Below are 16,463 nucleotides of genomic sequence, written 5' to 3'. Positions count from 1 at the left end.
TCAGGAAAATGTGTCCAGATGGAGTGTGTGTGTTGAGGAAGTAATTGTTTTTTCTCATGTCAGAAAAAAGCTGTTCAGCACATTGACTGTTCACCCAGCCTGCCAATTCTGGGACTATCTGAATTTTACGCAGTGCATCTCGAGCATCTTTTGTGTTATTTTCATGAAACACGTCGTAAAGTGCATAATGTTCAGCTGAACCTGTAACAGGGTGGCAATCTGGGTCCATGTTGTCCTTCTTTTCCTTCAACCAAAAGAGGTTTACTTTCAGTTGACCCTCAACGGCCAGCTCCATATTTTCTGGAGTGGGCTCTTTTAGTCGTCCCTCATAAGGTCTGAAAGGGATACATTCTGGCTCCCTAAGGTTAGTGTGTGTGGCTAAGCCCCTTGCAGAGTCATAGATACTGATATTTAGGAAATGTTTAAAAGAAAACAGACAATCTGCGTAGTCACGCGGCGACTCTGCCCGAATAAGGAACTTCAGTGAATACACAACTCCACAGGGGCATGTGATGACTGCCCAACCCCCTAAAAAGAAAAGAAATATGTATTTGTTATGCAAATAAATATATAACTCCAAGCGGTCTTAAACTATACTATAATGAAAGCAATATCATTGAAAATTAAATCAGTTCCATACTGCATTGAACACAGCACCATTCACATTACATGGAGTAAAATACTTATCAAAAGTAAACCTACCTGAAGCCCCCCAAACCTTCTGGAAGACCTTGTCATAAGATGACCTGTTTCTCATCTCCTGTCTAAGTCTAACAACAAGATCCATTTTGGAACCTGATGGATCCAGACCTCACTGCTTGCAAAGGCGGCGCACCACATCCACCTGCACACACAAGGTTGCAATAAAGAAATACCCAAAAGATTGATTTGTTTGTGTAAAATAATAAAAAATTATTAACCTTAAGATTGGTCAGCACTTCTTCTAGCCTCTCTTCTGTAACGTGGAGTTCGGCATCTTCAGTAGCTGGTCTTGGGGCGTGCATCTTGGCATACTCAGTATTTAAAACGGTCTTCTCTTCTGGTATTGGGGCCGATCCAAGGAGCCCAGTAGTGGTATGATGGTGACACCAAAAAAGGATTTTGACAGGCACCTGAAAAAATGTAATTCAATCAATAGGTAAAAACAGTGAAAACTTCAATATAAATACACATTTGGATAGTAGCTTACTTTGCTCAATTTAGTCTAATGCAATTATTTTAAAATAATTGTAATTGTAGCTACGCATGTCTAACTTTAACAAACAAAATAACTCCTTACTGCCCAACAGACCCCGGCAAACAATTTCGGCAGTCACGGATGTCCAAAAGTCTTTCATATCGACTCGACCGTCATACTCAGGCGGTGGATCAGGAATGTCACTCACTGTAATAAAAATTCTCAATGAAACAAAGAACATGAACTTTTAAAATTATTAAGTAGCTCTAATTTTAATATTACCTACCAGGCATATTAAATGCTGCCTTTTTGTGAAGATCCATCACAACAACTGCTGGATGGTAGCCGCACTTAACACAGGAGTATTTGTAGCCATGGTCTGTTAGTGCCTCAAAGTGCATGTACGCATGAAGGATTTTGTCTTTACTTGGAAATTTCTGTTGTGTTGTGGTCTCCAAAACCTCGACAGCTCTGCTAATGGCATGATGAGTCTGTTTTGACAAGATTAGTTAGAAGCATTTAGATAAATTAAAAGAAAACCATATAATTAATTCCAACAATAACATCAAACATGTGCACATGTGTAATGACATCAGCAAATGATCATTAAAATTGTGAAGACCATCAGTCCACTCTTGATAGCGGTATTTTAGGCCACATTTGCTGCACATGCGGTAGTATGTAGAGAATCCTGTTTAAAAAAAAATATTCGATTACAAAAAAAATTATCATACATACAGCTAAACATAGTGATGTTACCGGTAGGTAGATTTTTCTCATACTTACCCTCAACAATGCCAGTGTATGTTATTAACTTTCCTTTGGAAGTAATTAACACTGGCTCACTTAGGACCACATTGCCTGTGCATTCTAAGCAAACAGTCTCCTTTGGCACAAGGTGTTTGGGAATCTCACTGATTGTCATTGAGCCTGTAATGTATTTCTGTGGGAGTTCAGCTGGCAGAGTTTTGTTTTTCATTAGGTAATACACCATCCGTTTGAGACCTTCACCACTGGGGGGATATTCTAATCTGGTAGCTTCCGGACATGCATGTTCTTGTGCTAGGTCCTGTGCAGGTCTATCGATGGGTGATGATTCAAACAACTGCCTGTGTAGCTGGAAGAGATGCCACCTAACTATGTTTTTGTGCAAACAAGATCTTCTTGGCTTTGCACAGGGACAATGCCATGTGTTACGAATACTGTCATATGAAGCAATAACTCTACCAAGTCTGCTGTAGTATGACACTTTGGGTTCATACACAGAAATATACTTCTTTGTAGATGGACCTCCAATAGTCACCTCTACAGAGAGTGGAACACCAGCCACATTTGCTGCTGCCTTTGTGGCCACGCAGGTTGTCTTGGTCTGTTCCCCAAACACATTTGCAGCTATCATGTCTACCAGGACATCTTCCTCAAGGACAACTGGTGTCCTGTTTGGCCATGGACAGAACTGCAGTGACTTCAAATGTATACACTCAAAGTGCTGTAAGCCACTTCGAGAGGCGAATTCTACATTGGAACTGCATTCATCCATTTCACATGTAACAACTGGATGTGGACCTGAGGTTTTTTTCTGTACATGGATTACAGAACATGGTCTCTGAAAGGACTTTTCAACTGCATATATGCCACTAACTGGGTCTATGCACTGCGAAGGTAGGTGACGATTTTCTGTAACATCACAGCTCTTAAAGGTCCCATGGCATGAAATTTTCATTTTATGAGGTTTTTCAACATTAATATGAGTTCCCCTAGCCTGAATATTGTCCCCAAGTGGATAGAAATTTTGATCGGTGTAAACCCGAGTTCTGGCTGTCTTTCTCTGCCTTTGAGAAAATGACAGGCCAGACTAGCCAATCCTGAAGTCTCCTGGTTTGACGTCCAAGCAGGAACGGTTAACTCCCTTTCCCCCGCCCAGAGAATCTAGCACGCCCATGCAAACGCTCGAGAGATCATTGCATCTTTGCTTGTGAACGAGTGAACGCTGGCAGTTTCTCAGTGTTTGGATGTACAAATGAAAACAGAAGTCTTTTTTCAGTTCCTTCTGATCTGTGATCAGTGATTTCTTATGTGTAGCTAATTATTTATTATTCGTGCTCACGCTGCGGCTTCTCACTCTCCCGACAGAGCGGTGTTTTCGTGTTTTCTATCTTGTGAGTCAGTGTTTTTGTACGTCCTCGTTGCGTCTATCGGTTCTACAATGTGCATACAGTCGTTACATTTTTAGAGATAAACCTTACACACGCCGAGGCTCGGGCTGCACTGACGGGTCGGCCTCCAACATCCCCGACCCCCAGTACTGCATCTGGCCCACAGCATTCCAAATAAAAACAGAACCTGACACTTTTTTCTTTCATAGAGACAGAGCGACACGCGTCATAATCTGAAGACCACGCCCACGGGGGGGAGACAATCGAACGCCCTGTCACATATCAGCTTTTAGACATTGTTCTGTTTTTTTTTAATAAGTCCGAAATGACAAGGATGCAGCCTCACGCAATGCAAAGTCAATGGAGAGCGTTGGATTGGTTTCTCCCCCGGCGTGGGCGTGGCCTTGGTTAAGTAAAATAAGTAAAAGCAGTGTTATTTTAGCATGAGATTTTTTTTTCTAATAATTTCATAGGATTTTTTAAATAAACTTTCCAAATTTGGAACTTTTTAAATGAATGTCTAATGTCCACACGCTCCTGAACAGTAACCCTGTCCTCCCTGCAGCAGGTGGCGCTACTGTGTAACACTTTAGTTCAGTAAGCGGCTCACTGACGCTGTAGAGGGAAAATGTGCGTTAGCTTGTGGACTGAGGGAAGCCCCTAGTTAGCCAAGAGTGGAAACATGGATGATGAGGAGGTCGCCGACAGCTGGGAAGAGGCCGCCGACAGTGGGGTAAATATGCGATACCTGCGCTTTCTCCGCGCTTTTGCACAAACTGTCTTTTCAGTGTAGACAGCCTCAAGTGGAGCATTAGGGCGATTCATGCCACTGGCTTCATGCTAGCTCGCTAGTCACGCCTGTGTATTTAGAGTTGGGAGGTAGGCCGCAGTTAAAGGGAAACTGGTCCCAAAACATATGTGGGATATTTTTACTTTAAACCAGTAGGTAAAAATAGAGGCGATTTTGATGATGGCAGCTGGCGAAGCGGCACGTTCGTGAGTCGCGTGAAACAATTTGTGTTCTAGGCAAATGACACAAACTACCTGCTAACTAATGCTAGTTAGCCGGTGCAACTTCTGATGCATAAAAGGGGGAAAATCTTTCTTTGCCATCGCGTCTGAAACCAAAGATGGCTGCCGAATGGACCGAGACCTGTTGGATGTCATAGGCAAAGTATTTTAATCGTGTCTTATTATGTGTAGACAGAGTTGATTTTATGCGGAAATACGATTTCAAAGCAGCGGAGTATCGAGGTGGGATAGTCCCCATTCAGACAGTCAACAGGCGGTTTTCACAAGTTTTCAGTTTCTCTTGGGGTCTGTTGTAAATGATACTGTGGGGTAGTGTGTTTGCAAATCCACTAATCTATATTTAATACAAGTATTTGTAGTGATTTGGGATCAAATGGAAGTATGGCTCTTGTTATAACTTTCTGCTCCTTATACAGATGTGTTAATGTCGTGAGCGGTGCTATTATTTTTCAGAATGAAAATAAAGACAATTTATCACCTTACTTTTCTTTCTTCTGTACAACAACATGTATGTCAGTTGGGGCAGAATCTTATTGACTGACACTCTCAGCAGTCTCTATTCACTTTCATAAAAGTAAAATCAATCCAATGAAAGTAAGTCGTGACTGAGAATGTTATTCTGTCTAATATATCTCCTGTTGTGTTCCACAGAAGAAAGTCATACAGATTTACAACGAAATATATGAATAAATTATGACAGAATTTTTATTTTTGGGTGTACTGTCCCTTTAACTGTGCCCTTTAATAGAATAGGCCCATTGGTGTGAATTGGATTACATTGTCGTCTTTTTTTCGCTCTGATTTAGTGTATATATTTAAGCAATGTGCCATCATTAATCATGTCTGCTTTCAAATATTGAACTCTTTTAAAACAGACTTGTTTTTTTTTTTGAAGGCTTGGCAGTAACACCCCTGCCATTAGGTTCTGTAAACACGTTTACCTCCAGTTGTATGTTTCCTCTGTCTCTGTTTAGAAAAGCCTTATATTGTCTACTTACTCAAGCAGCACTCTGTAATTCGGCCCTGTCATTAATTTAGCCACTGCACTATGGATATATAAATAACTTTGTGAAATTGAAAACTTACTGGTGCTTCAGAGGCCCCTCCTTGAAGCAGCCTGTCTGTACTGTTTTGTAAGATTGTTACATTTCTCCAGTAAAAGAAGTTTATAATTATATTTTAATTCATTTTTGTTTGTCTCGACTTTGAACTTAGGAAATGGAGAGAAGACTAGATGAAAAGCTTCGAATCAGTCAGAAAGAAAGGTATGTCACGTCATCCCTGTGTTTTGAGTCCGTTCTGCTCGATGTGCCTCTAATAATCATAATTTATTTTGATGCTCTCCTAGACTTTCAAGTGGCAGTTCGAGCCGTTCTCCGATGAGAACAGCGATCGTAATCCAGGATGACTCCCTTCCCGCAGCACCCCCACCACAGATTCGTATTTTGAAGCGACCCTCCAGTAATGGATCCTTAGGATCGTCTGTGACGCAGTCTCGACCCTCCCCGCAAGTAAAATCCTTAGCTCAGCGAGAGGCAGAATACGCAGAGGCCAGGAAGAGAATCCTTGGCAGTGCTACTCCTGATGACACACCACAGGAGAAACCCAATTCAGACCGGTAAAATACTGACATGGTGAATAGAGCAAAAAATAGAGCAAGTCATGGTTCTGGAAGCTAAAATTGTTTTTGTTTTTTTGTATGATAATGTATAACCTTTTCCATGCATTCCCACCATTATATCTGAGATTGTGCAATATATGCTTCTGTAGAAGCTAAGGGTGTGAACCTACACTGTTCTCACGGTTCGGTTCGATTACAATTATCATGCCTTCGATTTGGTTCGATATCACGATGCATCACATGCATTGATGATGCACTGCATCCTCATGTATATATTTTTGTCAGTCAGTTATATGAACTGAACCTTTAATTTTACCTGCTCAAAGAAAACACGCTTCTTGAATGTATCAAACAAAACTCAACTCTGGGCACAGAAGACAACAGGAGCGTTTAGAACAAACACACAAAATACTAAAAGCCACTTCAGGAGGTGTTCTGGGCTGCATTACAGTGAAAGCTAAAGTCTAAATGCATCTAGTTGTTGAAACATTTTACTCCCAACAATGCTAAAAAATAAACGTGTGAGAGCGTAATGGGCTATATGGCAATGCAGCTCATATCTGTTGTTTTCGGTAACGTTAACTCCATTAAATCTGCATATAGTGCAAATTTGGAGATCGGATTTATATCCGTTTTGCGGAGATACATTTATGTGACCAAATGTAAATGAAATCGTTTTGATAATAGATATCTGATCTGTAAAAACGCATGAAGTGACCAGGTGTAAACAGTCCCTTTAAGAACTCTAACGTTGATATAATTTGATCCATTTTTGGCTGAGCTGGGTCCACCTTGGCACTGACAGGCATTAACAGCTCACGATGAAAACGGCTGACGTGGTTTCTCAAGTTAATGGTATTATTTATTACCCCTTGCACATTTGTGCGTGACATGATTTACACACAGCCGTGTCTTCTCCAGCTCGTGCTTACCAGGTTGTTCATAAAAGCCGAAATGTGCCCAGATGTCGGCTTTTAAAGTAATTGGAGCATTTTAATTACTTGCACTCGCGTCTCGCCTCCCTCTGCCATTGTATGCTACCACGACAACACACGTACCTGACAAATGATGGCAGAAAAGCGTCAGTACATTATAATCGGTTATGGTCTATTATTGAACTGATACCGAATCGTCCTCGTCTGCATCAAAGAAACAATTAATTTCGACACCCCTAGTTTGAAGATCCTGGATATACATTGGCCACCCCACTGAAATATAAATTATAGCAAAATAGCTTAGTGATCATCCAATCCCAAGTATCTATCTATCGATCTGGGGCATTTCCTCTGAAGAGGCAAGGAGAGGCGGTGTCTCCTCAAAAAAATTTGATTTAGATTTTACAAAAATAAAACGCATAAAATTGTAAAAGTCACTAGTTTTTATATAGTAACACTGTCCAACAGTGACACCCACCGGTGAAGTTACAGCGGGAGGCATGCCTCCTCTGTCTCCATTGACTTAAAGCAGACCCCCTAATGCGTGCGGGGGGTTTAGTGGGGGGAGGCAATGTCTCCATCACGCTATGATTGATTTTCGGTTATGTATATTTTTAAATATTTTTGTTGTTGTTATTTTTTGTCTTATTAATTATGGAAAATGTTCTGTAATGACCGAAATAAAAAATAATGAATGAAAAAAAAAAAAAAGAATGATTGGATATGTTCAGTTATAATTGGTTAGTGCGATAAATACCGCCTCTTCTGTTTGTGATGGCGTTAATGGGAATACTAATAAGGGCTGTGCGATATTGAAGAAAAATGCGATATCCTTGTTAAATAACGCAATATGCGATACAATATTGCTTTAAGTGTGTAAAATCTATTTCCCCAACTGATATCGTTCACTTAAAGCTTCACTATGTAACTTTTCCGTCCACTAGAGGTCGCCTGTTCAAAACAAAGGCGTAGTTTGATGACGCCACGTTTGAGCGCAGAATCTTGGGACATGTGGTCTTCACCTCACAGCCGGTGGAAAAGAGTCTCAGGATAGGACTCGGGCAGAAATCATGTTCATGGATGCGATTATTAACATTACTGTAGTCTGAAGCAGAGCAGGACCGAGTGTTGTGGAGCTGAGCAAGGCCGCAGGAGCGATTGAAGAGCGGGACTGTTATTATGGCATAGTCGCTGGCGGGACTTTTATTATGACACGGTTGCCGGCGCCACTTCCTCTTTTCCAGTCATGAGTATGAGGTAACGCAACTCTGTTTATCGTATTAGATATATCTGAGTGTGTTGAAAAGGAAGTTATGACGTTCGCTCGGCGGCTGCTATGACACTTGTTCACACTGCAGTGAGAGTCCAGCGTTTCTGCTGAATAAAACCGGAAACCGAGGGTAACGCAGATATGACTCAATCGACAGGCGACTCCCTCAAACGCATAGCTCACACGTCCCGGTTCCTTGGTTAAAATAGCAATTTCTCACGATTTACAAATAGTTGGAAACATTTGGGATATTCTAAGTACTCAACTGAACAAAATATATAACACTGGCCTAGTGGTTTTTGGATATTTTACTGCAAAAATCTTACATAGTTCACCTTTAAAGCATAACCGTCTGTGTTTACATGAATACTCATCAAGACAGCCATTTTGACATAACTGTGTGTGTATTTGACAGTTCAAGTGTGTAACATGACACGAAAAAAAGAACGGCTTGTGTGCACGTTTTGGTGTGTGTGTCAGACAGCACGAGACTGCAAGGAGTTGTTTTTCGCAAGTTATTGTGTTTAATAACTCTTTTTAATGTCAAGCAAGTCACATAAGTAACAGTCGTGTGCCCAGTCTATTCTCTGCTATATGCGTCAACCTAAAACGTACACTTTTCATAATGTTGAAGTAGCCTATTAAAATCATTCAGATATTGCGTACCCTTGCGATATGCATATTGCGATATGTACATTTGCGATATTTCGATATATTGCGCAGCCCTACTACTAATTAAAAAGTAACAAACAACAGCCATATCACCGCTTTGTCATGTCAAAATCTTGAAATAGCCTAAAAACATGATGACTCTTGGGGTTTTCAGTGAGCAATCAGCTCGGGGAAATGAAAGGTACATCTTCGTGTCTGTGACCGGCGTGTACAAGCTTGATGACTGCTGAAAATAAGCTGACTATTAAAAAGAAAAGCTGAACATTAGTTCACAAATAATATACATTGTTTAAATTGTTACTGCCTAGTTATTATTTTGGAATAAATGTAAAAATGAATAGAATTGAAATGTACATGTTTATAGCAAAAAATACAAAATAGAAATGTATTTGTTCTTTTTTATGTAATGCTTATTTAACCAGGAAAATTAAGTGTGATGGACCTACATTTACATTTGATATACAGTATCCATCCATCCATCTAGTGTGTGTGTGTGTGTGCGCACTGTTCCAAATGATTATGCAAGTGACATATTAGTAAGATGTCAGTACAATAAACATTCAGATTTTATTTTTGTTTTATTTATCATATCTTTTTAGATAACTGGTATCAATCACAGACACACCATTGAATGACCATTCAATGAATTTAAGGTCTGGACTCAAGAGGTGCCAATTCATGTGTGAAAATGATCCTTCATGCTCCCTCCCAACAATTCTTTCATAATTTAAGCCTGATGAATCTTGACATTGTCATTCTGGAATATGACCATGATGCGTCTTCCTACATAGTTGTTTTAGAAATGGAAAGCTACACACTCCATCAATTAAGGTTAGAAGAACTGTTGCCAAACTGTTTTTTTTTTTTGGCCGGGCAGCTTTGGTGAGCATAAGAGATTTTTTTCGTATTGCTGCTTGAGCAAAAATATTTTTTTCTGTGCAGGAAGAAAAAATATTGTTTTTACCATAATCTTTCCATTATAATTTTTTTATTCAGTTACATTATTCACAGTTTTGTTGGATAATGGTACACCACTTGTTTACTTCCAATCAAAGTTTCTAAAGTTGTAATTTGTCCTGGAGCTAATTTGTTTTGTTCATGGCTTAGAACTATTCATATAAGAAATAGGCCAATTGAAATCTCTGGAGGGAATGTATGCAAAAGTACTTTCAGAACCAAGAATGCAAGTTTTGTCATCTACGAATGGCTGCTTTTAAATGTCAAAATGCTTTTTACAGTTTTGATTGTAATATTTTACATATTGTCTATCCTCCAATCAGATCTCCACGTGGAAGCAGCCATACACTTTCAGAGGAAAACAGATCAGGAAACCACGTGGTTCGACAGCCAGCAGGTCCAGATGGTACACAAGGCTTTCAACACCAGCGCAGATAGGAATAGCAGCCTTTCCTCGGAGGAAGGGAGAGGCGATAGAGAAATACGGCCTCCCAAAATACGGTTGAAAATCGAATCATTTTTATCACGATTTAGGATGTGGGATGTTTTTCAAATAAGTATAAAACCCTCTCGAATCCAGCCAGCGTGTGTGGAATGTAACTGGGGAAAGAAACATGATTCAGAGGAGCGGATGGGGAACGTTCCCTACTTTTTACACTGTGATGAGGACCTCGCTTCCGGACACTGCTCACTGTGATGTCCCGCCCCTCCCCTGAAAACCGAAATGAAAATGGAGAGAAACGAAACAGAACTGCAGAACTATGGTCCCTTCCTCACGTAACTCAGCCGTCACTGGCAGCCAGCCTGAAAAGTCATGCAAGCAAGCAAGCCCTCTGAAGAGACATTTGAAACAGAAGATAGCAATGCTGGATGTGCTTGAACCGATAAAAGGATGGGATGAGGCACCAGCTTCCTTCAGCAATAATTCTAGAAATATCACAAATTATTCAGACCTCCCTTCCACACTGTTCTCTCAAGCTTTTGTATTGCTTGAGTTTGTCTTTTGTTTTAATTTTGGTTATTTCTAGCTCGGTCTGCTAATTGCCATACGTTTTTAAATGGGTAAGAAACAGTGAGGGTGTAATGTGTAAACTTAAGCTGACTTTAAGTTCTTTATTGTTTACGGTTATCTTTTTTTTTTTTTTGTTCTACTCATGGGTCTTCCTCGGACTGTCCTGATTTCTACATAAAGTAAAAAGAATAAAAACAAAAACTAGTAGAGAATAAAATGAGTGCAGCAAATGGCAGTTTTAACCCGTTTCAATGCCTTTTATATGATTTAAAAAAGGTAGTCATTTTTTTAGATCTGTGCATTTTTAAGTGAAATCCAACAGAAAGATGAGTTCTGTAAATATTTGTTGTGCTGGAAATAACCGAAGGGAGTGATTTCGCTGGCTCCCCTTGCCTCACTTCCTTATCAGATCTGCTGTTTGCCATTTTCTTTTCTCCCCTTCTCCCTCTCTCTCTTTTTTACTTATGTAGGAACTCAGGTTGTTGTGAGGAAATATGAACGAATGAATGAAGTTGTGTATCAGTGAATAGGTTTTTAACTGAATGATGGTGCAATGTTAAGCTTACATGAAGTATGGCTTCAAGATCATTTGAAAAAAACACCTCTATGACTGGATTACAGAATATCCTATAAGAGATTATTTAACTTTATTGAAACCTAAGAGAAAGTGTGTCACACCAGTGGCTTAACAATGCAACTTTATTGGAGTGTTAAGTCGACCTAGTTGCTTTGGCTCTTGCAATACAATGTATACACGAAGAGCCATACTACCTTTCTTGACTGTAACTCCCTGCTTTTTTCTCTCCCCCCCCTCCTTAATAAGCCTTTGTCTCCTGTGCTGTCCATAAATGATATCTCTGACTCCTGCAGTTTATGGAAATACCCTTTAATCTGATATGTCAGTGTTCACCCATTGTGCTGTAACAAATCAGACCAGACGGGTTTGTCATGCCCTGCCTGAGAACACAGAAATCTGCCTGTAAATACTTTTCAAAATGCCCATTTAATAAAGACTTTTTAAATAATGTCTCTGGATAACATTTTTGTAAATATTTCAAGTTACCATGAAATCGAGATGGACAATTCTTATTATTTACAGAATGTTGCAATGTTTGTTATAAAGGATTTATACGGATTATTCAAATTCACATAATTTTTAACCAAAAACCTTTAACCTTCCCTCCCTCTCGAAACAATGTCTGTTATCTTCCTGATCTACTTTTGAAGCCTTTTCACTTAATTTTGTATTGCCTTTCCTGCCATCTAACTGTTTAAAGACATTATGCAAATGAAAATTCACTGTATTTTCGAAATGGATGTTATTTATCAGGGGTCCTTCATACCTCGCTTAATGCATCTGAGATTATTTAACAGATGCCAGATCTTCTAATCGGGATAACTGGTCTCTGGCTAATTTGGTTCTTCAAACAAATGTGCAGATTTGATTCAAATTACTTTGTGTTCATTGGAAAGTGCAGATATATTGATACATTAAACTATGATCAGCAATACAGCGATTGTCTGGCCTCAAAACTGCAACATAATGACATCATAAAAAAAAAAAGTAAGCAAGCAAAGACGTGTTCTAATAGATAAATGAAATGTGTAAATGAATGTTTGACTGGGCACTCTTTTTTTGTTGTTGTTGTTTTTTTAATAAATATTTTAAAATTACAATATGGTAGAAAAGATCTGTTACTTTTAATTAAGGGTCAAAAATGCCACAGAGAATAAGTAGATATGTATGCATTATTTTGTCAATACGACAACTTTGGTAGAACTTTTATGGTCCACGAAAGATGTGCATGCTCAGTATTTTGGACTAGCAGAATCAATCACTTCTCAAGGCAAAATGCCCTTTATTTTTTGTATAAACTCTTAATTTGCATGTATATATGGAAATATGTTTCCACCCATTTTCTAAATCAGTCAGCACACTTTTGAAAGATTAAAAGTTTTTAATTCTTTATTAATGTTTTATAATATAAGAAATACCATCACTGGCAGTGATCTTTACTTCACTCTTGTTACTGTATAAGTTTTGTGCCATATATAATAGGCAGGAAAGGATGGCATCTGGTACGCATACCTCACTAGTGCACTGAGAGGTGGTATCAGATCTTTGGCAACCCGGGATATGTGCATTAGGAGATTTGAAATGCTAAAGCGGGAGGTAGGTGTTAGCTAACACCGATGACGGAGCACTGTGTTGGGAACAAGGTCTGGTTCAGGGGTGGCCATGAGGGTGTTTCTGCAAGCTGGACGTCCAGGCGTTTGTACTGCTTTTTGGACTCGCGTTTACCTCTGAGGTTGCGAAGGCAGTTCAGGGCACCTTGGTCAATAAGAATCTGTAAAGAAAAATAACTTGACTGCAATTACTATTATTGGTATCATATTCCAAATCCCATGTGGTAATACATGTATTTGTCTTTACCTCAATCAAGAAGCATATGAAGAAGTTGAGTGCAGCTACAGCCACCAGCAGTAGTTTATATCTCATATCAGTGATGTCATAGAGCTGCAGCACACGATGGATGATGGTATGACGGAAAAGCACCAGCCAGCTCATAAGAGCAAAGAAGGCCAGCAGTGCACATACAAACAAAACTAAGAAGAGGGGGGGGAAACATTAAAAATAATAAAATAACTAAACAAATATTAGCCTACATCTACATTGAGCATTTCCTTTAAAGGGGTCATCGGATGCAAAATTCACTTTTATCTGTTTTTTGCATACAAATGTGTATTTGCAGTGTGTGGACACAACAGTGTTAATTTTGACAGCAAATTTTGATTTAGTTTTAGTCATATTTTAGTCACCTGAATTGTTTTTAGTTTTAGTCTAGTTTTAGTCGACTAACCCCCGGTTTCACAGACAATGCTTAAGCTAATCCTAGACTAAAATGCATGTTTGAGCTATTTTAACTGAAAGAATCTTGCACTGACAAATCTTAAAATATGTCAGTGGCATTGTTTTGTCTCAAGATGCACACCAGTAATGTTTTTTTCTTGGGCACGTTTATAAAAGTTACTTAAATGTCCTAATTGAACTAAGGCCTAATCCTGGCTTAGTCTAAGCCCTGTCTGTGAAACCAGGCCTAAATATCATAAGATTTTAGTCAACTAAATCTACAGTAGATTTAGTCTCTTAAAATCTAATGAGTTTAGTTAAATTGTAATACATTAAGCATTTAAGCATTACATAACCGACTGTCACTTGAACTGACATTTTGACATCATTTTGTTTTTGACATTAAAAATACACGAAAGAGAGCTCGACTCACTTTTTTGTCTGTTTTTGTATTTCTGTTTTAGTTAGTAGACAAAAATAAGTTTGTTTATTTATTTATTTTAATTTCAGTTAACATTTATTTAATTTCAAGTAATGAAGTTTTGTTAAATGGTTTTAGTTAGCCATTATAACCCTGATACTTTATTGAATATGTATCAAATACTGGTCTTTCCTCCTGACTATAAATTAAATGCGAATTAAATTAAATACAGTTTATTGTGAAAGCAAAAACGAATATATAATGCGTGACTTTTAATCATAAACAAGCTCGAAATACACCGGGACTCTTATTTTGTAATGTCTGCGCCTCTGTTGCAGTTGCAGGAGCTCATTCAAGTTCAGGAGATAAAATATGCATTGTTACAACCGTCTAAAACATATTACTATATAAACATCGTAAAGTAAACATTGTCATTATTCATTAGCATTAGTTCATAAAGTTTATGATAAACAATTGCCTGGCATAAATGTGCGCTATTCATTGATTGTGAGCTCTGGAGCGCTGGATTGGGGATGAGCCGTGTTTTCCAGCGGTTAGATCAGCATGTTCACATCAAATGTGCACATCTGTTACACAGGATATCAGTTCTGACTGGATCTCTACCCTAATCGTCCCTCCCTAACATTTTCGTCTCGTTTTTATTTGTTGACGAAAACGACAGTTGATTTGTCATAGTTTTTGTCATCCACACTAGTTTTTATTTAGTTATCGTCTCGTTTTCGTCAGTGAAAAAAGGTTGTTGACGAAAATTACAACCACCCTACGATGATAAAAAATCATTGTCAAGGTATGTTACAGACTTTACATGAAGACTCTAAAGAATCATACCAACTTGTGGAAAATGGGCATCCTATGACCCCTTTAATAATGGCAAAAAAATTATAAAATGGTTATCGGGAGTGGGCCATTGAGAATTAATACTTATTCTATAACTCTTATTATCATAATGATCAATGTGAAATCTACATTTAATAAAACTCAAACCCTAACGTGAAGCTACAAATTATCTGGATCAGTCAGATTTACTGAATAGAAACTTTTTCAAGAATATCTTTTTTTTCCCAAGCAAAATGGGATTTGTTTACTTCAATATTTTACGTTGCTTCATAAAAGCCTATATTGATGATAAAGGATTATCGATAAATGGGTTTACAGTGCATTTTCTGTAAAACAAGCCTATGTCAAAGTTTAAATTCTCACCATTGTAATACAGTGGTTTTTTGTAAGGATAACCTTTAGTTATCACAATAGACATGATGATATACTGGAACCCCGATAAGGCAAATATGCTTGTGTCCTCCATGTTGGGCAGATTTGCAGCCCCTGTCCTAGTGGAATTTAGAGGCACATACCTGAAAACAGTCACATAGTTATAGCACAACACAACAGTTATGAGGGTGCAAGGATTTTTAATATTACCTGAAAACTAGGTCACTTAGGTCAGTTGCTTACCAGTCTTGCGAGACAGTGATAAGTAGGGCAGACACTTGAGCTAGGATCAGCAGCACAGTGTGAACCAGTAAACTAGCCAGGACTGGCAGAGACAGAAGACTGGCAGCTGGTCGCCGGGGGTGGAGCTCATCGCTGGGACCTCCCCGTCCCATCACTATAGCCAAAACGGTCACCAAAACTAAATCAAAGAAGAGGAACTGCAAGTCTCCCAAGTTTGTTTTCTCCTACAATAGATCAAATAAAATCACTTGATTGTTAAAATGCCCAAATTATTTGATTTTAAGCTCGTGAAAAAATATTAAATGGACAGGCAAACACTCACAGTGTAGAGAATAAGTACAGAGGCAAACTGAATCAAACTGTAAAAGGCCATGTACTTAAAAAGCCCGAATGATGTCACCAGCGAACACCTGCCTTCCCTGTTTTCAAACAAATTATACATTAGATTTATTTAATAATTACTATTATTATTATTATAACAACAATAATAAACATAATCATAGTATATATAAAATATATATATATATATATATATTTATTAGGGGTGTAACGGACGGTACACGTATTCGTACCGAACCGTTTCGGTACAGAGCTTTCGGTTTCGGTGCACGCGTGTCTTTAACAGTAGGCTTGTTTTAAGCGCGGAACACACTTCAATCCGAGTTCCCACAGGAACATATTAAGTATTCAGTCCATTTTATCAAACGATAAATTGCCGTTTTGACGCTCTTTAATGTGGCGTGACTGATTACTGATTATCACAGTTCAAGCGGCCGCACGACCCGCGTGCGAGTGAATGCGATCATCTGTGAACGCGATCGATCATCTCTTCCTAAAGAATAAACATGAATGAACATCTGAAGGTATGTTGAGGATACATTACAAC

The 16,463-nt window shown here is 38.7% G+C and overlaps 2 protein-coding genes across 5 annotated transcripts in view; one reads left to right on the top strand and one right to left on the bottom strand.

The window, feature by feature from the left end:
• The first annotated feature begins 3,909 nt into the window (after positions 1-3,909).
• Positions 3,910-12,499, top strand: szrd1 (SUZ RNA binding domain containing 1). 3 transcript variants are annotated; one of them, XM_079803450.1, is made up of 4 exons: positions 3,910-4,066; positions 5,581-5,630; positions 5,714-5,983; positions 10,144-12,499. In XM_079803450.1, exons 1-4 carry the CDS (start codon positions 4,016-4,018, stop codon positions 10,256-10,258), a joined length of 486 nt encoding a protein of 161 aa, XP_079659576.1. In that variant the 5' UTR covers positions 3,910-4,015; the 3' UTR covers positions 10,259-12,499. The 3 variants fall into 3 exon arrangements, with proteins under 3 accessions (XP_079659576.1, XP_079659578.1, XP_079659577.1); XM_079803452.1 differs by lacking the exon at positions 3,910-4,066 and adding an exon at positions 4,165-4,502 and having other exon boundaries at positions 10,144-11,859; XM_079803451.1 differs by lacking the exon at positions 3,910-4,066 and adding an exon at positions 4,194-4,507 and having other exon boundaries at positions 10,144-11,859.
• The window catches only part of atp13a2 (ATPase cation transporting 13A2), a 28,819-nt gene continuing 24,703 nt past the window's right edge, over positions 12,348-16,463 (bottom strand). For both annotated transcript variants that reach the window (XM_079803375.1, XM_079803376.1), the window contains exons 25-29: positions 15,900-15,996; positions 15,578-15,801; positions 15,326-15,477; positions 13,267-13,439; positions 12,348-13,180 (exon numbers count right to left, since the gene is read on the bottom strand). In XM_079803375.1, the coding sequence (XP_079659501.1) occupies positions 13,013-13,180; positions 13,267-13,439; positions 15,326-15,477; positions 15,578-15,801; positions 15,900-15,996 (814 nt within the window). In that variant the 3' untranslated portion in view covers positions 12,348-13,012. The remainder of the gene's footprint in view (positions 13,181-13,266; positions 13,440-15,325; positions 15,478-15,577; positions 15,802-15,899; positions 15,997-16,463) is intronic.

Source organism: Gobio gobio (genome assembly GCF_949357685.1).
Source record: "Gobio gobio genome assembly, chromosome: 21".
In the NCBI taxonomy this organism is placed as follows: domain Eukaryota; kingdom Metazoa; phylum Chordata; class Actinopteri; order Cypriniformes; family Gobionidae; genus Gobio; species Gobio gobio.
The sequence above is the reverse complement of the archived record's forward strand: the minus strand, read 5'-3'. Positions and strand labels throughout refer to the sequence as shown.